At 48.1% G+C, this 23,266-nt stretch overlaps 2 protein-coding genes across 3 annotated transcripts in view; one reads left to right on the forward strand and one right to left on the reverse strand.

Annotated features, from left to right (window-relative positions):
* The window catches only part of LOC125448806 (ephrin type-B receptor 3-like), a 19,012-nt gene extending 10,671 nt beyond the window's left edge, over window positions 1-8,341 (forward strand). The window contains exons 3-4 of the mRNA XM_048524351.2: window positions 18-693; window positions 6,061-8,341. Coding sequence (XP_048380308.1) covers window positions 18-693; window positions 6,061-6,344 — 960 coding nt within the window. The 3' untranslated portion in view covers window positions 6,345-8,341. The remainder of the gene's footprint in view (window positions 1-17; window positions 694-6,060) is intronic.
* Window positions 8,342-13,358: 5,017 nt separating this feature from the next.
* The window catches only part of LOC125448667 (actin-like protein 6B), a 48,144-nt gene continuing 38,236 nt past the window's right edge, over window positions 13,359-23,266 (reverse strand). For both annotated transcript variants that reach the window (XM_059642602.1, XM_048524096.2), the window contains exons 12-14: window positions 21,320-21,415; window positions 17,713-17,799; window positions 13,359-16,954 (exon numbers count right to left, since the gene is read on the reverse strand). In XM_059642602.1, the coding sequence (XP_059498585.1) occupies window positions 16,874-16,954; window positions 17,713-17,799; window positions 21,320-21,415 (264 nt within the window). In that variant the 3' untranslated portion in view covers window positions 13,359-16,873. The remainder of the gene's footprint in view (window positions 16,955-17,712; window positions 17,800-21,319; window positions 21,416-23,266) is intronic.

Below are 23,266 nucleotides of genomic sequence, written 5' to 3' on the forward strand. Positions count from 1 at the left end.
TCCCCCTCCCACGGCAGTGGGAAGAGACAGTGGCTGTGGATAAACTGTTCAACATGATGCGAACTTATCGAGTCTGCAACGTGGACAGGCCCAACCAGGACAATTGGTTGCGGAGTGCCTACATCGCCCGCAGGGAGGCCCAGATGGTTTATGTGGATCTGCGGTTTACCGTCAGGGACTGTGGCTCCATCCCTGGCACTGACGGATCCTGCCGGGAGACCTTTGCCCTGTACTATGGTGAGGCAGACTCTGACAGTGTGTCCTCGGCCAGCACAGCTGCCCTCCTGAAGGCCACCTATGCCAAGGCCCGGGACATCACCGCTGAGCATGTCTTTGCCCTCAACAGGATGGGCAAGGTGAACAGGGTGACCGTGCCCATTGGGCCCCTCACCAGGGCCGGCTTCCACTTGGCGTTCCGGGACCGGGGTGCCTGTATCAACCTCCTGTCTGTGAGGGCCTCCTTTCGAAAGTGCCCGGAAACCATCGCCAACTTGGCCCGCTTCCCCGAGACCGTGGCGGGGCCCAGCCTCAGCTCACTGGCCGTGAGCCCAGGCACGTGCGTGGCCAACGCTGTGGAGACCTCCGTTCCCGTGAAGCTGCACTGCGCCAGCGAGGGAGACTGGGTGGTGCCCGTCGGCGGCTGTGCATGCAGGCCTAGTTACCGCAGCAATGAGGAGCTCACTGCTTGCACAGGTAACAGGATCAGCTGATCAACCGGGAGCCTCCCGTCACGGCTTTGAGAACGATCGTGAAAGCCCCAGGGGTAAGAGTGGGGGTAGGATTTGGGTACATGGGTTGAATGGCCTGTTTGTACCATTCCTTCGCTGAGACTTGGCCTCAAGCACTGGAATTCCCTCCCCAAACCTCTCCGTCTCTCTCTCTCTCTCTCTGTGTCTTTCTTTTGGACTCTCCTTCATAACAACCACTTTGACCTGCCCAACCCTAATCTGGGGTTCAGTTGTCAAACCTTGACCTTGCAATCTCTCACAGGGCATTTGGCAGAGGATAGTCAGCCAATGTATTGTCTAAATGGAGAGACACATCAGAGTGCATCAGTGCAGAGGGATCTGGCTGTCAAGGGGCTGAATGGCCTACTCCTGCTCCAGGTTCTCCGTTCTTATCAAGGCAGACACAGGGAGACTGTGCAAACTCCACTCTCCTGGTCAATTTTATCGATGATGGTTTTGGGTCTGGAAATTGCTCAGGTTTGGGGACGGGGTCCACAAGGGAGAACATCGTGTTCCCAAAAGCAGGAAAGGATGGCATACGTCAAGGGGTCAAGGATCACTTTTGGGGACCGTAATTGGAAGGCTATTACCAGAAGCCTGGGGCCTGCTCAATGGCCCCAGCAGCTCGAAGGAAACATGGACAGTTTAGTATCATGGGAAGGAGTAGCTGGGGGAGGCCATTTAGCTGATTGCCCATTTCATACCATATTCCATCTCATCCCCATATCTCTAAATATCTAGAACTCTATCCATCTCTGTCTCCCAGAACATAGAACATAGAACAGCACAGCACAGTACAGTCTCTTCAGCCCATGATGCTGTGCCAAACTTTTACCCTAAACCTCAGGTCTATCTAACCCCCACCCCTACCTTATACTGTCATCCATATACCTATCTAATAGCTGCTTAAATGCCCCTAATGAGGCTGACTCCACTACCCACCCTGGCAATGCATTCCACGCCTTTACCAGTCTCTGAGTAAAGAACCTACCTCTTAAATCTCCCCTATATCTACCCCCACTCACTTTAAAACTATACCCCCTTGTAATATCTATCTCCACCCCAGGAAAAAAATCTCTGGCTGTCCACTCTATCTATACCTCTGATCATTTTGTACACCTCTATCAAGTCACCTCTCATCCTTCGTTATCCTAAAGAGAAAAGCCCTAGCTCTCTCAACCTTTCCTCATAAGACCTTCCCTCCATTCCAGGCAACGTCCTGGTAAATCTCCTCTGCACCTTTTCCAACGCTTCCCCATCTTTCCTGTAATGAGGCTACCAGAACTGGACACAATACTCCAGATGTGGCCGAACCAGGCTTTTGTATAGCTGGAGCATAACTTCACGGCTCTTGAACTCAATCCTTCTGTTAATGAAAGCGAACACACCCTACACATTCTTAACAACTCTATCCACCTGGGTGGCAGCTTTCAGGGAGTTGTGAACATGAACCCCGAGATCCCTCTGCTCCTCCACACTGCCAAGAATCTTTCCATTGACCCTGTATTCTGCTTTTAAACTTGTCCTTCCAAAATGAATCACCTCACACTTTTCAGGGTTAAAATCCATCTACCACTTCTCAGCCCAGCTCTGCATCCCATCAATGTCCCTTTGTAACCCAGAACAGCCCTCCGCACTGCCCACAACGTGACCCACCTTCATATCATCCACGAACTTGCTAATCCACCCTTTCACTCCTTCATCCAAATCATTTTCAAAAATCACAAATAGAAGAGGACCCAGAACAGATCCTTGTGTTACACCACTCATAACTGAGCACCATGTCTCAATTATACTCAATGACTGAGTCTCTACAGCCCTCTGGGGGAGATAATTCCCACTCACTGAAGAAATTCCTGCTCAGCTCAGTGACAAGAGTTAGATTTAGATTCAGACTTAGATTCAGATTCAGATTTAGATTTAGATTTTACGTGTACTCAAGCACAGGCGCACAGTGAAAAGGGTCTACTATTGTCATGTTAGGCACCAAAGTACCTATGGACAAAATGCTAAGGTACAAAATGCTGAAAGAGGGAAACCCCAAGTTAAAAAAAAGTTAAGCATCACCTTCATAGAATACATAGAAAAATAACAAAATAAAGTAACAGTTAACCTTAAAGTCCTTCTGAATATAAACTAGAAAGTTAAAGGAACAAAGTTTAAAGACATGGCCTGTCCCTAATTCTGAGTCTGGGGCCTCTAGTTCCAGTCCCCCACCCAGGGGAGAACTCCTTCTCTGCACTGAACCTCTGTTGATGTCCCTGTGAGAAATTTGTTAGTTTCAATGAAATCACAGAATTCCTACAGTGTAGATAGAGGCTGCTTAGCCTATTGAAGCTGCACTGACGCTCTGAAAAGCACTGCATCCAGACCCTCCTCCCCCAGTACTAACCCTCCATTTCCCATGGCTAACCCATCTAGCTTGCACATCCCTGGGCACTACAGGACAATTTATCAAAGCCAATCCACCCTGATCTATATATCTTTGGACTATTGGAGCACCTGGAGTAAACCCACACAGATGTGGGGAAGAATGTGCAAACTCCACACAGACAGTGGAATTGAACCTGGGTCCCTGGCGCTGTGAGGCATCAGTGCTCATCACCAAGCCACTGTGCCACCCACCTCTCCCTCTTCCAGACTCCAGCTGGTGAATGTTCAGGGCTCACTCTGGGCTGTACCTATTTGTGAGTTTGTTTTCTGTGAGGGTGAGGAGTGGGGCATTTGCAAATCCCAAAAATGCTCCAGCTACCTATTGATCAACTATCCAAGCTTCCATTGTTCGGTTAATGGCAGAGAGGCTGAGGTTACGTTACTGCACTTGGAATTCAGAGGCCGAGAATAATGTTCCAGCAAATGTGAGTTCAAATCCCATCACAGCAGCTGGGCTGAGATTTAAATTTTATAAGTTTAACAAACTTGAAATAAATTGCACCTATCAGTAATGGTAACTTTAAAACTACTCGATTGTCCTGATATCCTGGGCGATCTGCCAGGCCTGGACTACATGTGACTCCAGACCCACAGCATGGTGGGTTAACTTAACCATCCGGTGAAATGGCTCAGTGAGCACCTTAGCTGCATCCAAGTGACTCATCAACACCTTCTCAAGGCCAACACGGACAACACGTTAATCCCATGGCCCACCCCATGACCAGGCTCTGAACTACACCATTCATATCCACACAAGAGCAGGTCAGAGGTGCAGTGAGTAACTCACCTCCCTACTCCCCAAAGCCTGTCCACCATCAACAAGGCACAAGTCAGGAGTGTGAGGGAATACTCCCCACTTGCCCCTGGATGGGGGCAGCTCCAACAACACTCAAGAAGCTCAACACCATCCAGGACAAAGCAGCCCCCGCTTGATTGGTACTACATCCACAAGTATCCACTCCGTCCACCACCGATGCTCAGTAGCAGCAGTGTGTACCATCAACAAGATGCACTGCAGAAATTCACCAAAGATCCTCCGGAGCACCTTCCAAACCTGTGACCTCTACCCTCTGGAAGGTCATGGGCAGCAGACACATGGGCACACCTCTGCCCGCAAACTGCCCTCCAAGTCATTCGCCATCCTGACTTGGAAATATATCGCTGTTCCTTCAGGATCACTGGGTCAAAATCATGAAACTCCCTCCTTAAGGGCATTGTATGGGTGTTGCTACCCTATATGGAGTGCAGCAGTTCACCATCACATTCTCAAGGGGGCAACTGGGGATGGGCCCAGCCGGTGATGCCCATGTCCTATGAATGAAGAAAAAAAACTGAGATTGTTCAATCCATTTTCCAATCCAAATGCCTTCTAATGAATGGTGGATGCCTCCCTAACCTCTCCTATGACCTCCCAGCAATCAACCTCACCATCAATCACTTTTCCATCTTCTATGCTCTCCTTTCCCATTGTCTGCTCTTGATGTGTGCACTGTAACCATCTCCTTGCAACAGGCGCTGTTAGAGTTCTTTAAGGTTATGGAAGTTTTCACTAAGGTAAAGGAAGGGAGGTGGTGTTGGAATTTATGGTGGGCTTGGGGGATATGGGGAGGAGGGGGGGGTTTGAAAACCAAACGTGAGGGCTATCCATATCTGACAGTCCCTGATACATCTATTCAGGAATTTGGGATAAACCTCTTCACCTGAGATTTGGATGTTAATACAGGAAGAATGGCTAGTAAGTTTGCAGATGGCATCAAAATTGGAGGTCTAGTGTACAGCAAAGAAGGTTATCTCAGAGTACAATGGGACCTTGATCAGATGGGGCAACGGACCAAGGAGTGGCAGTTGGAGTTTAATTTAGGTTAATGTGACGTGCTGCATTTTAGTAAGGTAAATCAGGCTAGGACTTCTACACTTAATGGTAAGGTCCTTGGGAGTGTTGTAAAGCAAAGAGACCTTGGGGTCCAGCTTCACAGCTCCTTGAAATTGGAGTCGCAGGTAGACAGGGTGGTGAAGAATGAATTCGGTACACTTGCCATTATTGGGCAGTGCATTGAGCACAGGAGTTGGGAGATCGTGTTGTGATTGTACAGGGCATTGGTGAGGCCGCTTTTGGAATACTGCGTTCAATTCTGGTCTCCCTGCTATGGGAAAGATGTTGTTAAGCTTGAAAGGGTTCAGAAAAGATTTACAAGGATGTTTCTGAGATTGGGCAGTTTGAGCTACAGGGAGGGGGTGAATAAGGTGGGACTATTTTTCCCAGAGCAGAGACTGAGGGGTGCCCTTATAGAGGTTTATGAAATCATGAGGGGCCTGGATAGGGTAAATAGCCTCAAGGTCATTTACCCCAGAGTGGGGGAGTCCAAAACTAGAGGGCATTAGTTTAATGTGAGAGGGGAAGATTTAAAAAGGCCCTAAAAGGCGACTTTCCCATGCAAAGGGTGGTGTGTATGTGGAAGTGGTGGAGGCTGGTACAAATATGACATTAAAAAGACATCTGGATGTGGACATGAATAGGAACGGTTCTGAGGGAAACGGGCCAAATGTTGGCAAATGGGACTAGATTAATTTAGAATATCTGGTCAGGATGCACAAGTTAGACCAAAGGGTCTATTTCCGTGCTGTACGACTCTATGACTCTATAACAACTGGGGACTCGCTCCCGCAGGGAGGGGCCGAGGTCAAGGAAACCTGGCTAATCACACATGGAAGGAGGAATTGAAGGATACGGTGGCAGGTGAGATGAACAGGGGGTGAGGTGAGGGTTGTGGGGGCCTCGATTGGCTTCTCTTCATTTCAGGTGAGGTGCTGAAACCCAAAATTAAACTGAAAAAGAAAATGCACAGTTGAGTTTGGATTGACCACAATGCACTGAACTGGAACCTGTTCCCTCCCGCAGAGTCTGAAGAACAAGCAATGGTCTTCAAGCTGGGGTCAGAGCAGCGTCCTTCCCAGCATGCTTTGGCCCCCTCCTGCGGCCATTTGGAAAGGCTGCTGCGAGGCAATCAGCGACAGTTGGAAGAGCAGGCCCAGGCCTTGAGTCACCTGACCCAGGCTGTGGAGGCCCTCAACTCTACCCTGCTCGGTATTTCACACAGACTTCACCTGCTCCTGAGCGACCCTCCTGATACACTGCCAGACCGGGCGATTGCTCCCAACGTCAATGGCGGAGATGAAGATTGAGCCTCGCTGACCTCACCTTGCCAGACTGCAACACTTCTTCGGGCCTCCAGACGTCAGTGACAGCAGGGTAAATGAAACCTCAGAGGCTGCCAAAAATCCACTCTCCCTTCCCTCCTCTCCCCACGTTCACTCACTTGCAAAGCCCCAGCAGCTATGAGGTACAACTGTCCCTCCAGCGATTCCTCTTCCCCTCCAATGCTCTGAGTGGCCAACTGAACAGCAAGGTAACCATGGCAACTGGGCAGCTGCCATCTTGAAATGCTAACAACCTTAGCATGAGTCCACATCCAACATACCCCAATACCCTACACAGGCTGCAAGCAGGGAAAGGAGGAAAAGAAGCAGTGCAAAGCCAAGGGACTATTATATAATCCAGAGGGCCAGCTGATGTCCTGCCATGGCAGATGGTGGAATTTGAATTCAATTAAAATATCTGGAATTGAGAGTCTAATGATGACCATGGATCCATTATTGATTGTTGGAAAACCCTATCTGGTTCACTCATATCCTTTAGGGAAGGAAACATAGAACATAGAACAATACAGCGCAGAACAGGCCCTTCGGCCCTCGATGTTGCGCCGACCTGTGAACTAATCTAAGCCCCTCCCCCTACTCTATCCCATCATCATCCATATGCTTATCCAAGGACTGTTTAAATGCCCCTACTGTGGCTCAGTTAACTACATTGGCAGGCAGGGGCGTTCCACGCCCTTACCACTCTCTGAGTAAAGAACCTGCCTCTGACATCTGTCTTAAATCTATCACCCCTCAATTCGTAGCTATGCCCCCTTGTACAAGCCAATGTCATCATCCTAGGAAACAGACTCTCACTGTCCACCCTATCTAATCCTCTGATCATCTTGTATGTCTCTATTAAATCCCCTCTTAGCCTTCTACTCTCCAATGAGAGCAGACCCAAGTCCCTCAGCCTTTCTTCATAGGGCCTGCACTCCAGACCAGGCAACATCCTGGTAAAACCCCACTGCACCTTTTCCAATGCTTCCACCTCCTTCCTGTAATGGGGCGACCAGAACTGCACGCAATATTCCAAATGAGGCCGCACTAGCGTTTTGTACAGTTGCAGCATGACATCACGGCTCCGGAACTCAATCCCTCTACCAATAAAACCTAACACACCATAAGCCTTCTTAACAGCACTATAAATCTGGGTGGCAACTTTCAGGGATCTATGTACATGGACACCAAGATCCCTCTGCACATCCACACTACCAAGAATCTTACCATTGACCCAGTATTCTGCCTTCCTATTATTCTTCCCAAAGTGAATCACCTTACATTTATCTGTATTAAACTCCATTTACCACCTTTCAGCCCAATTCTTCAGTTTATCCAAGTCTCCCTGCAAACTGCAACATTCTTCCACACTGTCCACCACTCCACCCACTTTAGTGTCATCTGCAAACTTACTAATCCATCCACCTATGCCTGCGTCCAAGTCATTTATAAAAAATGACAAACAGCAGTGGTCCCAAACAGATCCTTGAGGCACACCACTAGTAACTGGACTCCAGGCTGAATATTTTCCATCAACCACCACTCGTTGCCTTCTTACAGAAAGCCAGTTTCTAATCCAAACTGCTAAATCTCCCTCTATCCCGTGCCTCTGTATTTTCTCCAATAGCCTACCATGTGGAACCTTATCAAAGGCTTTACTGAAGCCCATGTACACCACGTCAGCTGCCCTACCCTCATCCACATGCTTGGTCACCTTCTCAAGAAACTCAATGAGGTTTGTGAGATACAACCTGCCCTTGACAAATCCATGCTGACTTCGGGCAGCACGGTGGCTCGGTGGTTAGCACTGCAGCCTCACAGCGCCAGGGACCCAGGTTCGATTCCAGCCTCAGGCGACTGTCTGTGTGGAGTTTGCACATTCTTCCCGAGCCTACATGGGTTTCCTTCGGGTGCTCTGGTTTCCTCCCACAGTCCAAAGATGTGCAGGCTAGTTGGATTGGCCATGCTAAATTGCCCGTAGTGTTCAGGGGTGTGTGGGTTATGGGGGGGGTGGGCCTGGATGGGATGCTTCAAGGGGCGGTATGGACTTGTTGGGCTGAAGGGTCTGTTTCACACTGTAGGGAATCTAATCTAATTTCCACTCAAATTGTTGCTTGCTAGATGATTATAAATCCTATCTCTTATAATCCTTTCTAAAACCTTTCCTACAACAGTCGTAAGGCTCACAGGTCTATAATTACCTGGGTCATCCCTACTTCCCTTCTTGAACAAGGGCGCAACATTTGCAATCCTTCAGTCCTCTGGTACTAAACCTGTAGACAATGAAGACTCAAAGATCAAGGCCAAAGGCTCCTCTACCTCCTCCCTAGCTTCCCAGACAAGCCTCGGAAAAATCCCATCCGGCCCAGAGGATTTATCTACCTTCACACCTTCTAGAATTGATAACCCCTCCTCCTTACTAACCTTAATCCTTTCAATTCTAATAACCCGTAACTCAGTCATCTCCTCTACAATATCCTCCTTTTCCTGAGTGAAAACAGATGAGAAATGTTCATTTAGCACCTCTCCGATCTCCACAGCGTCCACACCCAACTGCCCACTTCTGTCTTTGACTGGCCTATTCCTACCCTAGTCGTCCTCTTATTCCTCACATACCTATAGAAAGCTTTAGGGTTTTCCTTTATTCTACCTGCTAATGTCTGCTCATGTCCCCTCCTTCCTCTTCTTAACTCTCTCTTTAAATCCTTCCTAGGTAATCTGTAACTCTCCATCGCCTCATCTGAAGCATCTCGTCTCAATGTCACATAAGCCTCCCTCTTCCGCTTAACAAGAGATACAATTTCTTTAGTAAACCACAGTTCCCTTACCTTATCGCTTCCCCCCTGCCTGACAGGGACATACCTATCAAGTACATGCAATATCTGTTCCTTAAACCAGCTCCACATTTCGATTGGCCCCATCCCCTGCATTTTGCACACCCATTCTATGCCTCCTAAGTCTTGCCTAATGGCATAATTGCCCTTCCCCCATCTATAACTCTTGCCCTGTGGCATGTTCCTATCCCTTTCCATCACTAAACTAAACGTAACCAAATTATGGTCAGTCTCTCCAAAGTGCTCACCTACCACTAAATCAAACACCGGCCTGGTTCATTACCAAGTACCAAATCCAGTGTGGCCTCCCCTTTTGTCGGCCCTTCGACCTACTGAGTCAGGAAACCCTCCTGCATACATTGGACAAAAACTGATCCATCCGACGTACTAGAGTTTTAGCATTTCCAGTCAATGTTAGGGGAGTTAAAGTCTCCCATAATGACCACCCAGTTCCTTTCACTCCTGCCCAGAATAGTTTTGCCGATCCTCTCCTCCACATCCCTGGAGCTTTGTGGAGGCCAATAAAAAACTCCCAGCAGTGTGGCCTCTCCTCTCCTGTTTCTGACCTCAGCCCACACCACCTCAGTAGGCGAGTCCTTGTCAAAAGTTCTTTCAGCCGCCGTTATACTGTCCTTGACTAACAAAGCCACACCTCCCCCTCTTTTACCATCTTCCCTGATCTTAATGAAAGATCTAAACCCTGGAACCTGCAACATCCATTCCTGACCCTGCTCTATCCATGTCTCCGAAATGGCCACAACATCAAAGTCCCAGGTACCTATCCATGCTGCAAGCTCACCTACCTTATTCCGGATACTCCTGGCATTAAAATATGCACACTTCAATCCAGCTTGGTGTCTGCCAGCACACTCCTGTGACAGTGAGGTCCTGTCCATGTCCTTCCTCCGCTCATCCTCCTGTGTGCTAGGACTACACCTCAGTTTCCCATCCCCCTTCTGAGCTAGTTTAAATCCACCCGAATAGCACTAGCAAATTTCCCACCCAGGATATTTGTGCCCCTCTGGTTCAAGTGGAGACCGTCCTGTTTATAGAGGTCCCAACTTCCCCAGAATGAGCCCCAATTATCCATGTACCTGAAGCCCTCCCTCCTGCAGCATCCCTGCAGCCACGTGTTCAGCTGAAATCTCTCCCTGTTCTTTGCCTCGCTATCATGTGGCACGTTTAACAACCAGAGATAACCACTCTATTTGTTCCTGCTCTCAGCTTCCAGCGGAGCTCCCCGAAATCCTGCCTGACATCCCTATCCCTCTTTCTACCTATGTCGTTGGTGCCTACGTTGACCATGACTTGGGGCTGGTCACCCTCTCCCTTCAGGACCCCAAAGGCACGATCCGAGACATCACAGACCCTGGCACCTGGGAGGCAACACACCAACCGTGAGTCTCGTTCGTTCCCAGCAAACCTTCTATCTGTCCCTCTAACTATTGAGTCCCCATCCTTAGCTGGTCTGGCTTACACATGACTCCATACCCACGGCAATGTGGTTAATTCTTAACTACCCCTGGGCAATTAGGGATGAACAATAAACATTAGACTGACTGGTGATACACTCATCCCATGAATTAGTACAAAAGAATCTACATGTTAAAAGGGGCCTACTGTCCAAAACAGGCCCCAGCAATAGGCCCCTTTCAAAATGGCAGAACATCTTCATTGGAGTTGCCATGGCAACAAGGTGGCTAACATTTCTGCCTGCTCCCACCCACACCAATTTTAAGGTGTAATTCAGAATTGACCCCTCTCTTTGAAGAATTGAAAGTCTTCAAATCTTGTTTGAAACGAAGACATGGTGACCGAGCTTAATTGAACACAATTTAATGGGTGAATCTCTCCTGTTGGCTCTCTGTCTCTCAAAGATCAACTCCTTTTAAGGCAAAACCACTGTTTCCCTCAATGTTCTTCCCACTCAGTCTCATGGTGCTGTGCTCAGGTTTTGCAGTTGTAATCTCCAGGAAATGCACAAGGCGCAATGCTGAGATTCCTCCGAAAGCATCTTCCAAACTTGTGACCTCTCTCATCCAGAAGGACTAGGGAACACCACTCAAAATCTCCTCCACACTGCTCACTGTCCTGACTTGGAAATGTATTGGCGCTCCTTCAGTGTTACTGGATCAAAATCCCAGAAGTCCACACCGTATAGCACTGTGGGTATCCCTACAGCGCACAGACAGCAGCGGTTCAAGATGGTGGCTCACTGAACTGTAATAGATGGATAATGATGTCCAGCGATGCCCATATCAACAGGCCTAGCCTTAACCAGCTGGGTGGTTCTGACATCCTATGTGTTTACCTGCTGATTAAAGCTGCTGAATGAGCAATCCCAGTCTTGAAATGTTAACTCTGCTTTTCTTTCTCTCCACACACCCTGCCAGACCTTGCTGAGTTTCTTCAGCACTTTCTGTTCTTATTTCAGTCCTCCACCATCTTCCACTGTGCCTTCTTCCCCAGGCTTTTTCTAATGGTTGGCTGAGATCTTTGTGTGTGAGGAGGCGTGTTTCAGATTCACCAGTACAATGAAGGAGGGCATGGGAGGGAGTTACATGTCTGTTTGTCCAATGGGCACTCTCTTCTGCTGAATGGAGGTTGCTGTGGAGATCGGAGGTGAGCATGCAGGGGTGTTGCAAGACAAGCGTGCATTTTAACAGAGTGAAGGCACCCAGGGATAGGAAGTCTAGCTCTCAGACATTGGACTGACAAAACCAGCTCAAGGGGCCGAATGCTCTTTCTCCAGTGGTTACATAATATTATATAGGCTCTGCAATATTGAGGTATGTCTCGTTGGGGCCAACCCTTGATCTTTGTATAGCGGACAGTGAAGAAGGCTTTCTGAGATTACAAAGAGATCTTGATCAATTTGGTCAATGGGCTGAGTAGTGACAGGTGGAGTTTAATTTGGATGAATGCAAGGTGTTGCATTTTAATAAAACTAAAAAGGGCAGGACTTATGTAGTTAACAGTGGGGACATGGTTAGTGTTATAGAAAAGAGACAGACCTAGGGTTCAGGCATGTAATTCTTTGAAATTTGCACCACAGTGGGGTTAAGAAGGTGTGTAAAGCATTTGCCATCATTGCTCAGGCCTTTGAGTATAGGAGTTGGGACATCATATTGAGGTTGTACAGGGCATTGGCGAGGCCTCTTCTGGAGCACTGTGTGCAGTTCTGGTCACGCTATTATGGGAGAGGGTTCAGAAAAGATTTGCCAGGATGTTGCTGGGAATGGAGGGATTTTGAGTTATAAAAATTGACTTGATAATCTGGGACTTTTTTCACTGGAGTGTAGGAGGTTGAGGGCTGACCTTACAGAGGTTTATTAAATCATGAGGAGTATAGATAAGGTAAATAGCAAGGGTCTTTTCCCCAGGATGGGGGAGTTCAAGACAGGGGCCATATTTTTAAGGTACGAAGAGAAAAATTTTAAGACATGAGGAGCAACTTTTTTACAGAGAGAGTGGTTCGTGTGTGGAATGAAGTTCCAGAGGAAATGGTGGATGTGGGTGCATTTACAATGTTAAAGGATACATGACAAGTACATGGATAGAAAAGATTTGGAGGGATATGGGCCAAATGCAGGCAGGTGGGACTAGTTTAGTTTGAGATTATAGTCAGCATGGACCAGTTGGACTGAAGCGTCTGTTTCCGTGCTGTATGTCTCTCTGACTTTATGGAGGGGCCTAGTCTCTGTTGGAACGTTACAAGCATACCCTCCATCAGTTTTGAGAAGGTTTTTATCAGGGCTGCTTTGAGATGCCTCATGTTGGCAAACAGCTGGTTTTACTCACCCAATTATGGAGAAGCGCCATCTGGTTGACATCATCTCACCTTAGCAACCTGACCTGACCTTAACAACAACCGCCCTCAATACAAGGAAAAATCAAAACTGAAGCAGGAAAGTCTGTTTCGTCCACTAAAAAAATTCCCAAGACGGGGATCCGTTTGAGAAGGAGGAAATGGCGATCAGGAACAGGATGAAGTCAGATGATGTGGCGTGTTTTGTTACTGTCCTGAAGTATTGGCCCTGGATATTGGTGTGTGAAACAAACCATGTTGATGCACCTATTCATACAAGATTGGACTATTTGTCTCTTGACCTGATTTTTTGTGACAGAATCAAATCAGGTTTGATTTAATCATTTTCCCATTTTTAATTGAACAACAAAGTATTTAATGTAACCCTGGGTTAAAGGATAGGGCCTCAGCTGCCAGTGTAAGGGAGGGGCCCCCCGCTCCCAGAGTGAGCACAATGCCCCAGCTCCCAGAGTGAGGGCAGGGCCTCCTTTCCCAGGGCAAGGGTGGCGCCCCAAGTGAGTGGACAAAGCCCCAAAGCCTAGTGTGGGGACAGGGGCCCAGGCCAGCAGGAGGTAGGCCCCAAGTCCCTGCGTGAGGGGAGGAGTTTGCGACAATCCTTAACAAACAAGAACTAAGAACCACTGAGGCTCCAAGCAGTCGTATTCAGACAGCCAGGAAACATTGTTAATGGCGTCAGAGCCAGTTAAATAAATAATATACAGAACATTGTAAAATACCACTTTTAAACTGCTAACAAACAGAGAAGCAGGAAACCATTCCAATGGGAGATCTTAACACCAAACGATATCTGATGTGAGAGCCTGCTCAGTCACCCTGCAATACTCCCCCTACCGTGCCTCCAGGGTTAAATCTTCCCGATCCGTCTGGTCCTGAATCACATGGAGCAAATGTTCCTGGGTTTTAATAATGAAACTCCCGGTCTGTTGGCTCAAGTAGGCAAAGATGATGCAGTTGGGGTATCTTGGACAATGTCCCTTGGACTCTCTAAGATGGACATAAAAGAACCCATTATTTCTAAGAAGGGCAGGGGGAGTTATCTCCCGATGTCCTGGGTTGATGTTCAGCCCTCAGCTAACAAGGATAAATTTGACAGCTCGCTTGTTTTCACACTGCTGCTTGCAGAAGCTTGCTGTACCTAAATGAACTGTTGCGCTTCCTAAAATATGACAGGAGCCAGACATCAAACGTCTGTTGCAAAGCACTCTGTGCTTTGTGAAAGGTGCTATGTAAATGCACTCTCTTTAAACTGGCCTCAGGTAAGCAAACCCAAAACCTTCCTTCCCAAGCCACAGAGACAGCAACGGGGAACTATGGGCTCCCAAAGGCTTTCTGTACCATGAGCGTGCAATTTGGCATTCTTGCATTTGTGACCTGATCAGTACAGTGCAGGAGAGAGACGCTCCATGGCTTCCTCCATGGTGATGCCTCAAGCCAATCAGAGTTGACTTGCAAACCAATCAGCACCTTTTACCCAATGCCCATCACTGTACCCCACCAAAACCAGGGATTTCAAGCGTGTGGTGGGAACCACCCTAGGGTGGCACAGTGACTCACTGGTTAGCACTGCTGCCTCACAGCATCAGAGAGCCAGGTTCGATTCCACTCTTGGGTGTCTGTCTGTGTGGAGATTGCACATTCTCCCCGTGTCTGTGCAGGTTTCTTCCAGGTGCTCTGGTTTCCTCCCACAGTCCAAAGATGTGCAGGTTAGGGTGGATTGGCCTTGCTAAATTGCCTGCAGTGTTCAGGGATGCATGGGCTGGGTGGATGAGCCATGGGGAAATGCAGGGTTACAGGGATAGGGTAGGGGAGTGGGTCTGGGTGGGATCATCTTTGCAGGGTGGGTGCGGACCTGATGGGCCAAAAAACCTGCTCCCACACTGTAGGGATTCAAGATCCACTTGGCCCAGTCCCCAGAAACATGTCCTCCTATCTCCCAGGCCCCAGAGCTCCAAAGCCCCCATCTGTTCTGAACCTCATCTCCCTACCACCAATCCCCAAAGGCTGTCCCCAGCCTAAACGACATGTCCAATCCCTAAAAGTGCATGCTCGACCTGAAAGGGTGTAATGGTGACCCTTGAACCCTGTAACAGGGAGCAGTGATGGTTTCGTGATAGTATCGCTGGACTGTTAATCCAGAGACCCAAATCTGGTGACTTGGGTTTGAATCCTAACATGGCAGATGGTGGAATTTGAATTCAATTTAAAAAATCTGGAATTAAGAGTCCAATGATGACCATGAATCCATTGTCAATGTTGGAAAATCCTATCTGGTTCACTAATGTCCTTTCGGGAAAGAAACTGCTGGCTTGCATGTGACTCCAGACCCACAACAATGTGGAAGACTCCTAACTGCCCTCTGGGCAATTAGAGATGGGCAATAAATGCTGGCCTAGTCACCCTGTGAATGAATAAAGAAAAAGAGTGCCTGGGCAACAAGATCCCAGACTGAACCCTGGTGTCAGCCCAATTGTTTCCTGGTCAACATGGGCTGGGTCCCCAAGTGGTTCCAAGACAAGGTATAGGAGCAGGAGTAGGCCATTCAGTTCTCCATTCAATGAGATACTGGGCCAATCTGACAATTCTCACGCCCAGTTTTCTGCCTTTTCTTCATAACCATCTGCCCTTCTCAGATTAAAAACTTACCTCAGCCACAAATATACTCAACGACCCAACCTCCATGGTAAAGAATTCCACAGATTCACTCCTGAGAGAAGAAATTCCTCCTCATTTCTGTCCTAACTGGTGGCCACTTGCTCTGAGATGATGGCCCAATAGAAGAGAGCAAACTGAGCGCTCAATTGGATAGGACATGAGAATCAGACCGCAAGGTCTCTCATGGTTGACAAGCTTGGAATGGGGAAGCTGAGGTAGATCCCTCAGCATGCCATGGTCATATTCAACGGTGGCAGAGCCAGCGAGGGGCCTTAAGCCAGCAGCCATACACTGCCAAACCCCACCCCCCCACAACCAGTCCCTAGCTAGTGAGTTACCAGTAGACAATCACGGCCTAGGTACCTGAGGGTCATGGGTGTCTGAATTCTGTAAAACTGTGGCTTTCTGCATCCACTTCCTAACCCTAATCCTTTGAAATACAGCTCGCAATGGAGGTAGGCCTGAAGCCTGATATTGAAGGCCTCGCCTCTGGATGCCCAGATGTAGCGTCTTTACTGGTTGAAGGAGCTGGTGGGGGGAAAGACCAAGATTGAGGAAGAGGGCAGAAGAGAAACGTAAAGCGAATATTTGAAGATGTTTAAGTTGGCAATCTCGCCTCTGCCTTATTATTACACTGTGGTAAATCAGACTGTACTTTTTAAGACAACCCAGTAGTTTATTGGTCACCATTTTTATTCCCGATTTGGTGTTGATGAAATCTCAATTCTGCTAGCTGCTCTGGTCCCTGCAATTATTAGCTTAAGCTTCTGATCACTAGGCCAAGAATGTGACCCACCCCTCGCTTGTCTCCCCCCAGCCCATTCCCAGAATGCGGCCACTCTTCCTTTTGCAGCCACTGCTGTCAATTTACCCAGATCTGACGGGACAGAGAAGTTCAAGCAAGGTCCCAGCCTAGGAGGCTTCTCACACCTGGGAAATGACCTGACCTTATGATGGGGACCTTCACTGGGACTTGGCTCAGCCTCAGTGATCTTCCTGCAGACTTTCTCTCCACTATCCCAGGTGGGGAGTGTCAAGCCAGGCCCACAAGCAGAGAAAGGCCAAGACCGGAGGGACAAGACAAATGAAAGGGAAAGCCTAGGCCTCAGGTGGGCCTGTTGGGAGAGGGAGCGCAGGTGAGAGGTTGGCTTTCAGGCAGATGTATGGGGCAGCTAATGAATGTCCTTCCTATTCAGTGCTCAGGGGCACTTCCTCTCCACACACTGTTTGCCCCCTTCCTCGTATTCTTGTTTGGAGATCCACATCTGCTGGAAAGTGCCCTGTGCAAAGAAAGCTCAGCATCAGAGTGCTTAGAAACAAGAACAGGTCAACATTCCCACCAAGCATATCGGTTATTGAAACCTTATGTCACCATCCACATAACCCTAAATCCCATGTCCCCATTCCCCAAAATCAAACCTCTCCCCACATTCTTCAATTCCTCTGTCTCTCCATAACTCTCAATCTCTCTGTCCCCCCATATCCCTCAATCCCTCTGACTCCCATATCCCTCAATCTCTCTGTCCCCCCATATCCCTCTGACTCCCATATCCCTCAATCCCTCTGACTCCCATATCCCTCAATCCCTCTGACTCCCATATCCCTCAATCTCTCTGACTCCCATATCCCTCAATCTCTCTGTCCCCCCATATCCCTCAATCTCTCTGTCCCCCCATATCCCTCAATCCCTCTGACTCCCATATCCCTCAATCTCTCTGTCCCCCCATACCCCTCAATCCCTCTGACTCCCATATCCCTCAATCCCTCCATCTTTCCATGACCCTCTACCTCACAACACTCTAATTTTGCTTGGTGCTCAATGTCTGAACTTTAACATTGTCTCCATCACAGGAAATCTATGACACAAATTAAGAGAAAGAATCAAGTCAAATGTAAAGGCTGACAATTTAATACCCAGACATATTAATCGGTTACTGATCACTGTGTTTTACAACACTTAGCATCAGACCCTGTGGCTGGGGGTCAATGTTCACAACTGGCCAAGACTTACAAGCTACCCGGTAACAGACAGACTCACCAGGGAGGCAAGGATGGAGCCACCAATCCAGGGGCTGAATCGCCGCTCCACTGTGCTATTATTGGCTATCAGCTTCAGCCGCATACTCTGATGGGGACAGAGGAAATGAGTAAATGGAGGGAAAAGAAATAATAATTAAATCTGGTCCCCATTCCCAACTTACGTTCTCCATCTCCCATTCTCACGCTCACGCATGCATTCTCCCCATCTTCAATTCACACACTCACTCACTCCGTCTCCCATTCCCTCATTCACTGCTCCATTTCATACAAATTCACAGAATCCCGACAGTGCAGAGAGGCCGTTTAGTATATCGATTTTACACCAAACCTCCAAAGAGCAGCCGATACAGATCCAGCCTCCCACCCTGTCCCTGTAACCCCTGATTTACGATGGCTAATTGACCAAGCCTGCACATCCCTGGATACAATGGGACAATTCAGCACTGCCAATCCACCAATCTTGATTCCCATTTTCCTCCTTCTATTCTGCAATTCCCTCTTTTCTCCCATTCCCATTTTTCCCATCAATTCACCCATTCTCAGTCTCTTTCTGTCCCCATTCTCACTCTCTTTTCTTCCATTTCCATGGTCTTCCCCCTCCATCTCCCCATTCCTACTCTCACTCTCCCTCCCCATTCCCACTCTCCTCCCTCCTGTTCCTCCATTCCCACTGTCCTCACCTCTCTATCCCCCCACTCCCACTCCCTGCATTTTTCCATTTCCAATCTCTCCCCTGCTATTCTCCCATTCCCATTCCCCCCCCTCCCCCATTCTCCCACACACTCCCACTCTGTCTCTCTCTCTCTGCCATTCACTGTCTTGATGTTATTCCTTCCCCCACCTCTGGGCGGTAGTAGACGCCTGCAGCACCACCAGCAAGACATCTGCAGGACTGCGTCTGTTGACTGGGGAGGGAAATGCCTAGTGACTGGGATAAAGTTGGGTCGAGGCCCAAAACGTCAGCCTTCCTGCTCCTCTGATGCTGCTTGGCCTGCCGTGTTCATCCGGCTTCACACCTTGTTGTATTAGATTCTGCAGCACCTGCAGTTCCTACTCTCCCTGAACTTTCTTTGTGCCTGGTTTCACTGAGACACCAGCTTGGAAAAACAACAAATGGAGACGGGTGATTACCTCCCCCTGCTCCCCCTCCACCAAGATGGGCTCAAATTTGCAGCAGGAAAGAGGCAGTTCAGCCCATCATGTGCAGACAAAGAACCATCCCGTTAACCCATTTTCCTTTTTCTTGTAGATCAGTCATAGAGATATATAGCACGCAAACAGACCCTTTGGTTCAACTTGACCATGCTGACCAGATATCCTAAATAAATCTAGTCCCATTTGCCAGCATTTAGCCATAACCCTCTAACCCCTTCCTATCCATATTCCCATCCGGATGCGTTTTAAATGTTGTAATTGTACCGGCCTCCACCACTTCCTCTGGCAGCTCATTCCACACATGCACCACCCTCTGTGTGAAAATGTTGCCTCTTAGCTCCCTTTTAAATCTTTCCCCTCTCACCTTAAATCTATGTCTCTCTAGTTTTGGATTCCCCCAACCTGAGGGAAAGACCTTGGCTATTTACCCGATCCATGCCCCTCATGATTTTATAAACCTCTATAAGGTCACCCGTCAGTCTCCAAAACTCCATGGAAGATAGTCCCAGCCAATTTATTCAGAGATAGTAAAAACTGCCGATGCTGGAGTCCAAGACAATACATTGTAGAGCTGGAGAAGCACAGCAAGCCAGCAACCTACAACCCAATGGTCTCAAAATGGCCTTTATCAGTTTTAAAATCTCCCAAAGCCCCGGCCTTATCCCTTGTCCAGCCCTCCCTCTCATCCCTATCTCCTTGACCAGAAACAATCTGTCCATCTTCTCTCCCACCTATCCACTCCTCCGACCTCATTGACCAATCCCCACCACTGCCTACCTGCACTCACCCTTCACTATCCCACTTACCTTCCCCAGCCCCACCCCTCCTCTCTCTGTTTATTTTGGAGCTCCCTTCCCCGTCCCCCATTTCTGAAGAAGGATCCCGACCCAAAACATCAACTTTCCTGTTCCTCTGATGCTGCCTGGCCTATTGTGCTCCTCTAGCTCCACACTGTGTTAACTCACCTCAGCCTATTCAACCTCACCCATAGCTCAAACATTCAAACCCTGGCAACATGGTTGTAAATCTTTTCTGAACCTTTCCAAGTTTAACAACATCCTTCCTATGGCATGGAGACCAAAACTGAACACAGTATTTCAAAAGTGGCCGGACCAATGTCCTGGACAATTGCAATATGACCTCCCAACTCCTGTACTCAATGCTCTGGCCGATAAAGGCAAGCATACCAATGCTTTCTTCACTATCCTGTCTATCTGCAACTCCACTTTCAAGGAATTATGAACCTGGTCCCCAAGGTCTCTTTGCTCAGCATCACTCGCCAGAGCCCTACCATTAGGTGTATGAGTCCTGTGCTGATTTTCCTTTCCAAAATGGAACACCTCACATTTGCCTAAATTCAACTCCATCTGCCATTCCTTGGCCCATTGGCCCAACTGATCAAGGTCCCATTGTACTCTGAAATAATCTTTTTTGCAGTTCCCTACACCTCCAAGATTGGTGTCATCTGCAAACTTACAAGTTTGCTGGTAACCAGTACAGGTGTCTCTACTTTACCAAAAACTTGCCATTCCTGCAATTGCGCCTGCTTCGCTTTAACTTTTGCCACAGTCATTGTTTTATACTGGCGCTCGTCTATTCAATCCTTCGACCACCTGTCGTGCAGTGTGGAGCCCAGCCACAAGTATCCTGCTATTCAATCCTCCCACCACTGGAGCCGCTGTGGCGCAGTGTTGGGCCGGGATACTGCAAGGTCCCGCTGTTTGGTCCTCCCACCACTGGGGTCGTTGTAGTCCGGGTCGGCTAATCCCATCATTTTAGCCTGAGGATGAGCAAGGCGGCCGGAAGTTGAAGGAAATGTAAATTCTCTGAATGTATCTCCCTTGAAATCTTTCAAAACACTAATAATCAATCTTAGGCAACAAGGAACAGCTGCAGGTTCGTTCTGAGGTGCAGCTTGAAGTTTACAGATTTGCCAAATTTCCTCCTGGGGTGTATTTACAAAAGTAAACGACGTGACAGGGGACTGTTTTGTCACAGACAAGGGTTGAGGCCCGAAGAGCCCAGGAGCTCTTGCCAAGTAACATTCTGTGCGCTGTAAAGGTGCAACACACTGTTTATGAAACAGAGCATTGTCACATGAACGATGAGCAATGCCACGGGAGGGCTGCAAACAAAGGAGGCAAATTTCAGGGAAATGGGGCAGGATGCCCGTTCCACTCTTCACGTCAGAAAGATTTTGTTGTTTAGAAAAGAGCAGATGGTGCATCACTACTGGCAAAATACATCGACTGTGGCTGCCATTTTATGTCTAGCTGTAGTCGCACGCTGGACTTTTAAACTTGCCCTTCTATGAGGACTGCTCAGTTTCTACTGCACCCCACTCCATCCCCTGCCATCGGAAGAAGGAGAGAGTGAACCCACTGCCGTTTGTGCGGTGATGGTGGAAATCCTTCAACAAAAATAAATTAATCTCCCACCACAGTACTTACAGGAGGTGTTTTCTGTGACAGCTCCCGGTTTAGCCTGTCTGTGAAGCCTTGAAGTAAGGTGTTGCCCCCAGTGACAATCACACTGCCATACAAGCCCTGCCAAGAAACAACAGCGAGACGTTACTGAAGGAACCACCTCCACACTATTTCTCCGACCCCATTTTTCTTCTAGAGGTGCTAAACAGTTCACTGGTCATGGATGAAATGCATGCTCAGCTACTAAGGAACAGGAGGCCAGCAACTGCAGGATCCCTGACTGGTTTCTTGCATTCTTCTGCGCGTGTGTGAGAGATGCAAGAAGATGGAAGGACTGCAATAAATCTTCTGTTTTCAAGGACAAAGGGAAACATTTCAACTTGCTAGCTGCAGGTCAGTTAGTCAATGGCGAAACTATGAGAAACCATTGTCAGGGACGGAATTAATTCTCACTTAGACAAGCAGGCAGTAAAAGAAGGGACAGGTCACGAAGGTTGGGTCTCTACACATTAAGAGTTTAGGAGAACGAGACAATCATATTGAAATGTGAGGGGCTTGACAGGTGGATGTTTCCCAACGTGGAGGAATCTAGAATTGGCAGGTACAGCTTCAGTATAAGGGGTCACCCATTTAAGGAGATGAAGAGGAACATTTTATAAAGTTATACAGCATGGAAACAGACTCTTCAGCCCAACATGTCCATATCCCTCTAAACATTTTCTATACATGAACCTGTCCAAATGTCTTCCAACTGTATCCACATCTATCTCTTCCTCTGGCAGTTTATTCCACACCAGCACCACCCTGTGTGTGAGTCAATACAGTGTGGAGACTGAGGAACACAGCAGGTCAGAGGAGCAGGGAAGTCAATGTTTCGGGTTTAGGCTCATCTTCAGGAGTCCTCTGGTCCTCTGATGCTGCCTGACCTGCTGTGTTCTTTCAGCTGCACACTATACTAACTCTGACTCCAGCAACGGCAGTTCTTGCTATCTCCTACCCTCTGTGTGAAATAGTTGCCTGTAGGTGCCTTTTAAATCTTTCCCCTTTCCCCATAAACCTATGCCGTCTAGTTTTGGACTCTCTTACTCCATGGAAAAGACCTTTATTGTTCACCTTCTCTATGACCCTCATGATTGTATAAGCTTCAAAAAGGTCACCCCCCCAACCTCCTACACTCCACTGGAAAAAGTCTCAGCCTATCCAGCCTGTCCTTATAACTCAAACCCTCCAATCATAGTAACATCCTTGTAATTCTCTTCTGCACTCTCCCAATTGAATAATATCCTTCCTACAGCATCTTGTGAATTGTTGGAATTCTTTAAAGCTGTGGAAACTGGATCACTGGGTGAAGTATATTCTGGACAGGGAGTTATGGAGAATAGGCAGGTCTTAAAGAATGGCAGAGCAGGTTAGAAGGGGTGAATAGCGTACTCCTGCTCCTATTTCTGATGATTTTTTAAAAATGAGATTGGGATAACTTGGTACAAAGCTGACGAAGGGGTGAACTGTTTGTCTGACCTAACAGTTATATTCATTGGGAATCCCGAGCCCTGGTTGCTTTGAATTGTTTTGCATTATTCATATCTATTGAAGAGTCTGTCTGTCTTAAGGAGAGTGCACAGTGGGGTCATTTTGGATAACCGGCAAGGTTATCTTCTTGGCTTGTGTTTTGGTTTGTGGGGGAGGGGGAATGTGGGCCCAGGAGACTGGGGAGATCTCTCCTGATGTAAAGAAGCGGGCAGTCCTGTTTCTTGGAATATACTTCAAGGCCTTTCTGCGTCCTGAGGCTGTAAACTGGGGTTGGGATCGATGTCTCATCCCAGTATTGGTGCAGGACAATCCAATGCTCCCTTAGAACTGTCACTAGGGACATCAGCCTGGCTGACATGCTGCGGTCTCGAGGTGGGTTCCTGGTTCTAGGTGGGTGTTTCCTAAGACCCCAGAGGTTTCAAAATTAAAGGGGAGGTGACA

Source organism: Stegostoma tigrinum, chromosome 45, assembly GCF_030684315.1.
Source record: "Stegostoma tigrinum isolate sSteTig4 chromosome 45, sSteTig4.hap1, whole genome shotgun sequence".
NCBI classification, from domain to species: Eukaryota; Metazoa; Chordata; class Chondrichthyes; order Orectolobiformes; family Stegostomatidae; genus Stegostoma; species Stegostoma tigrinum.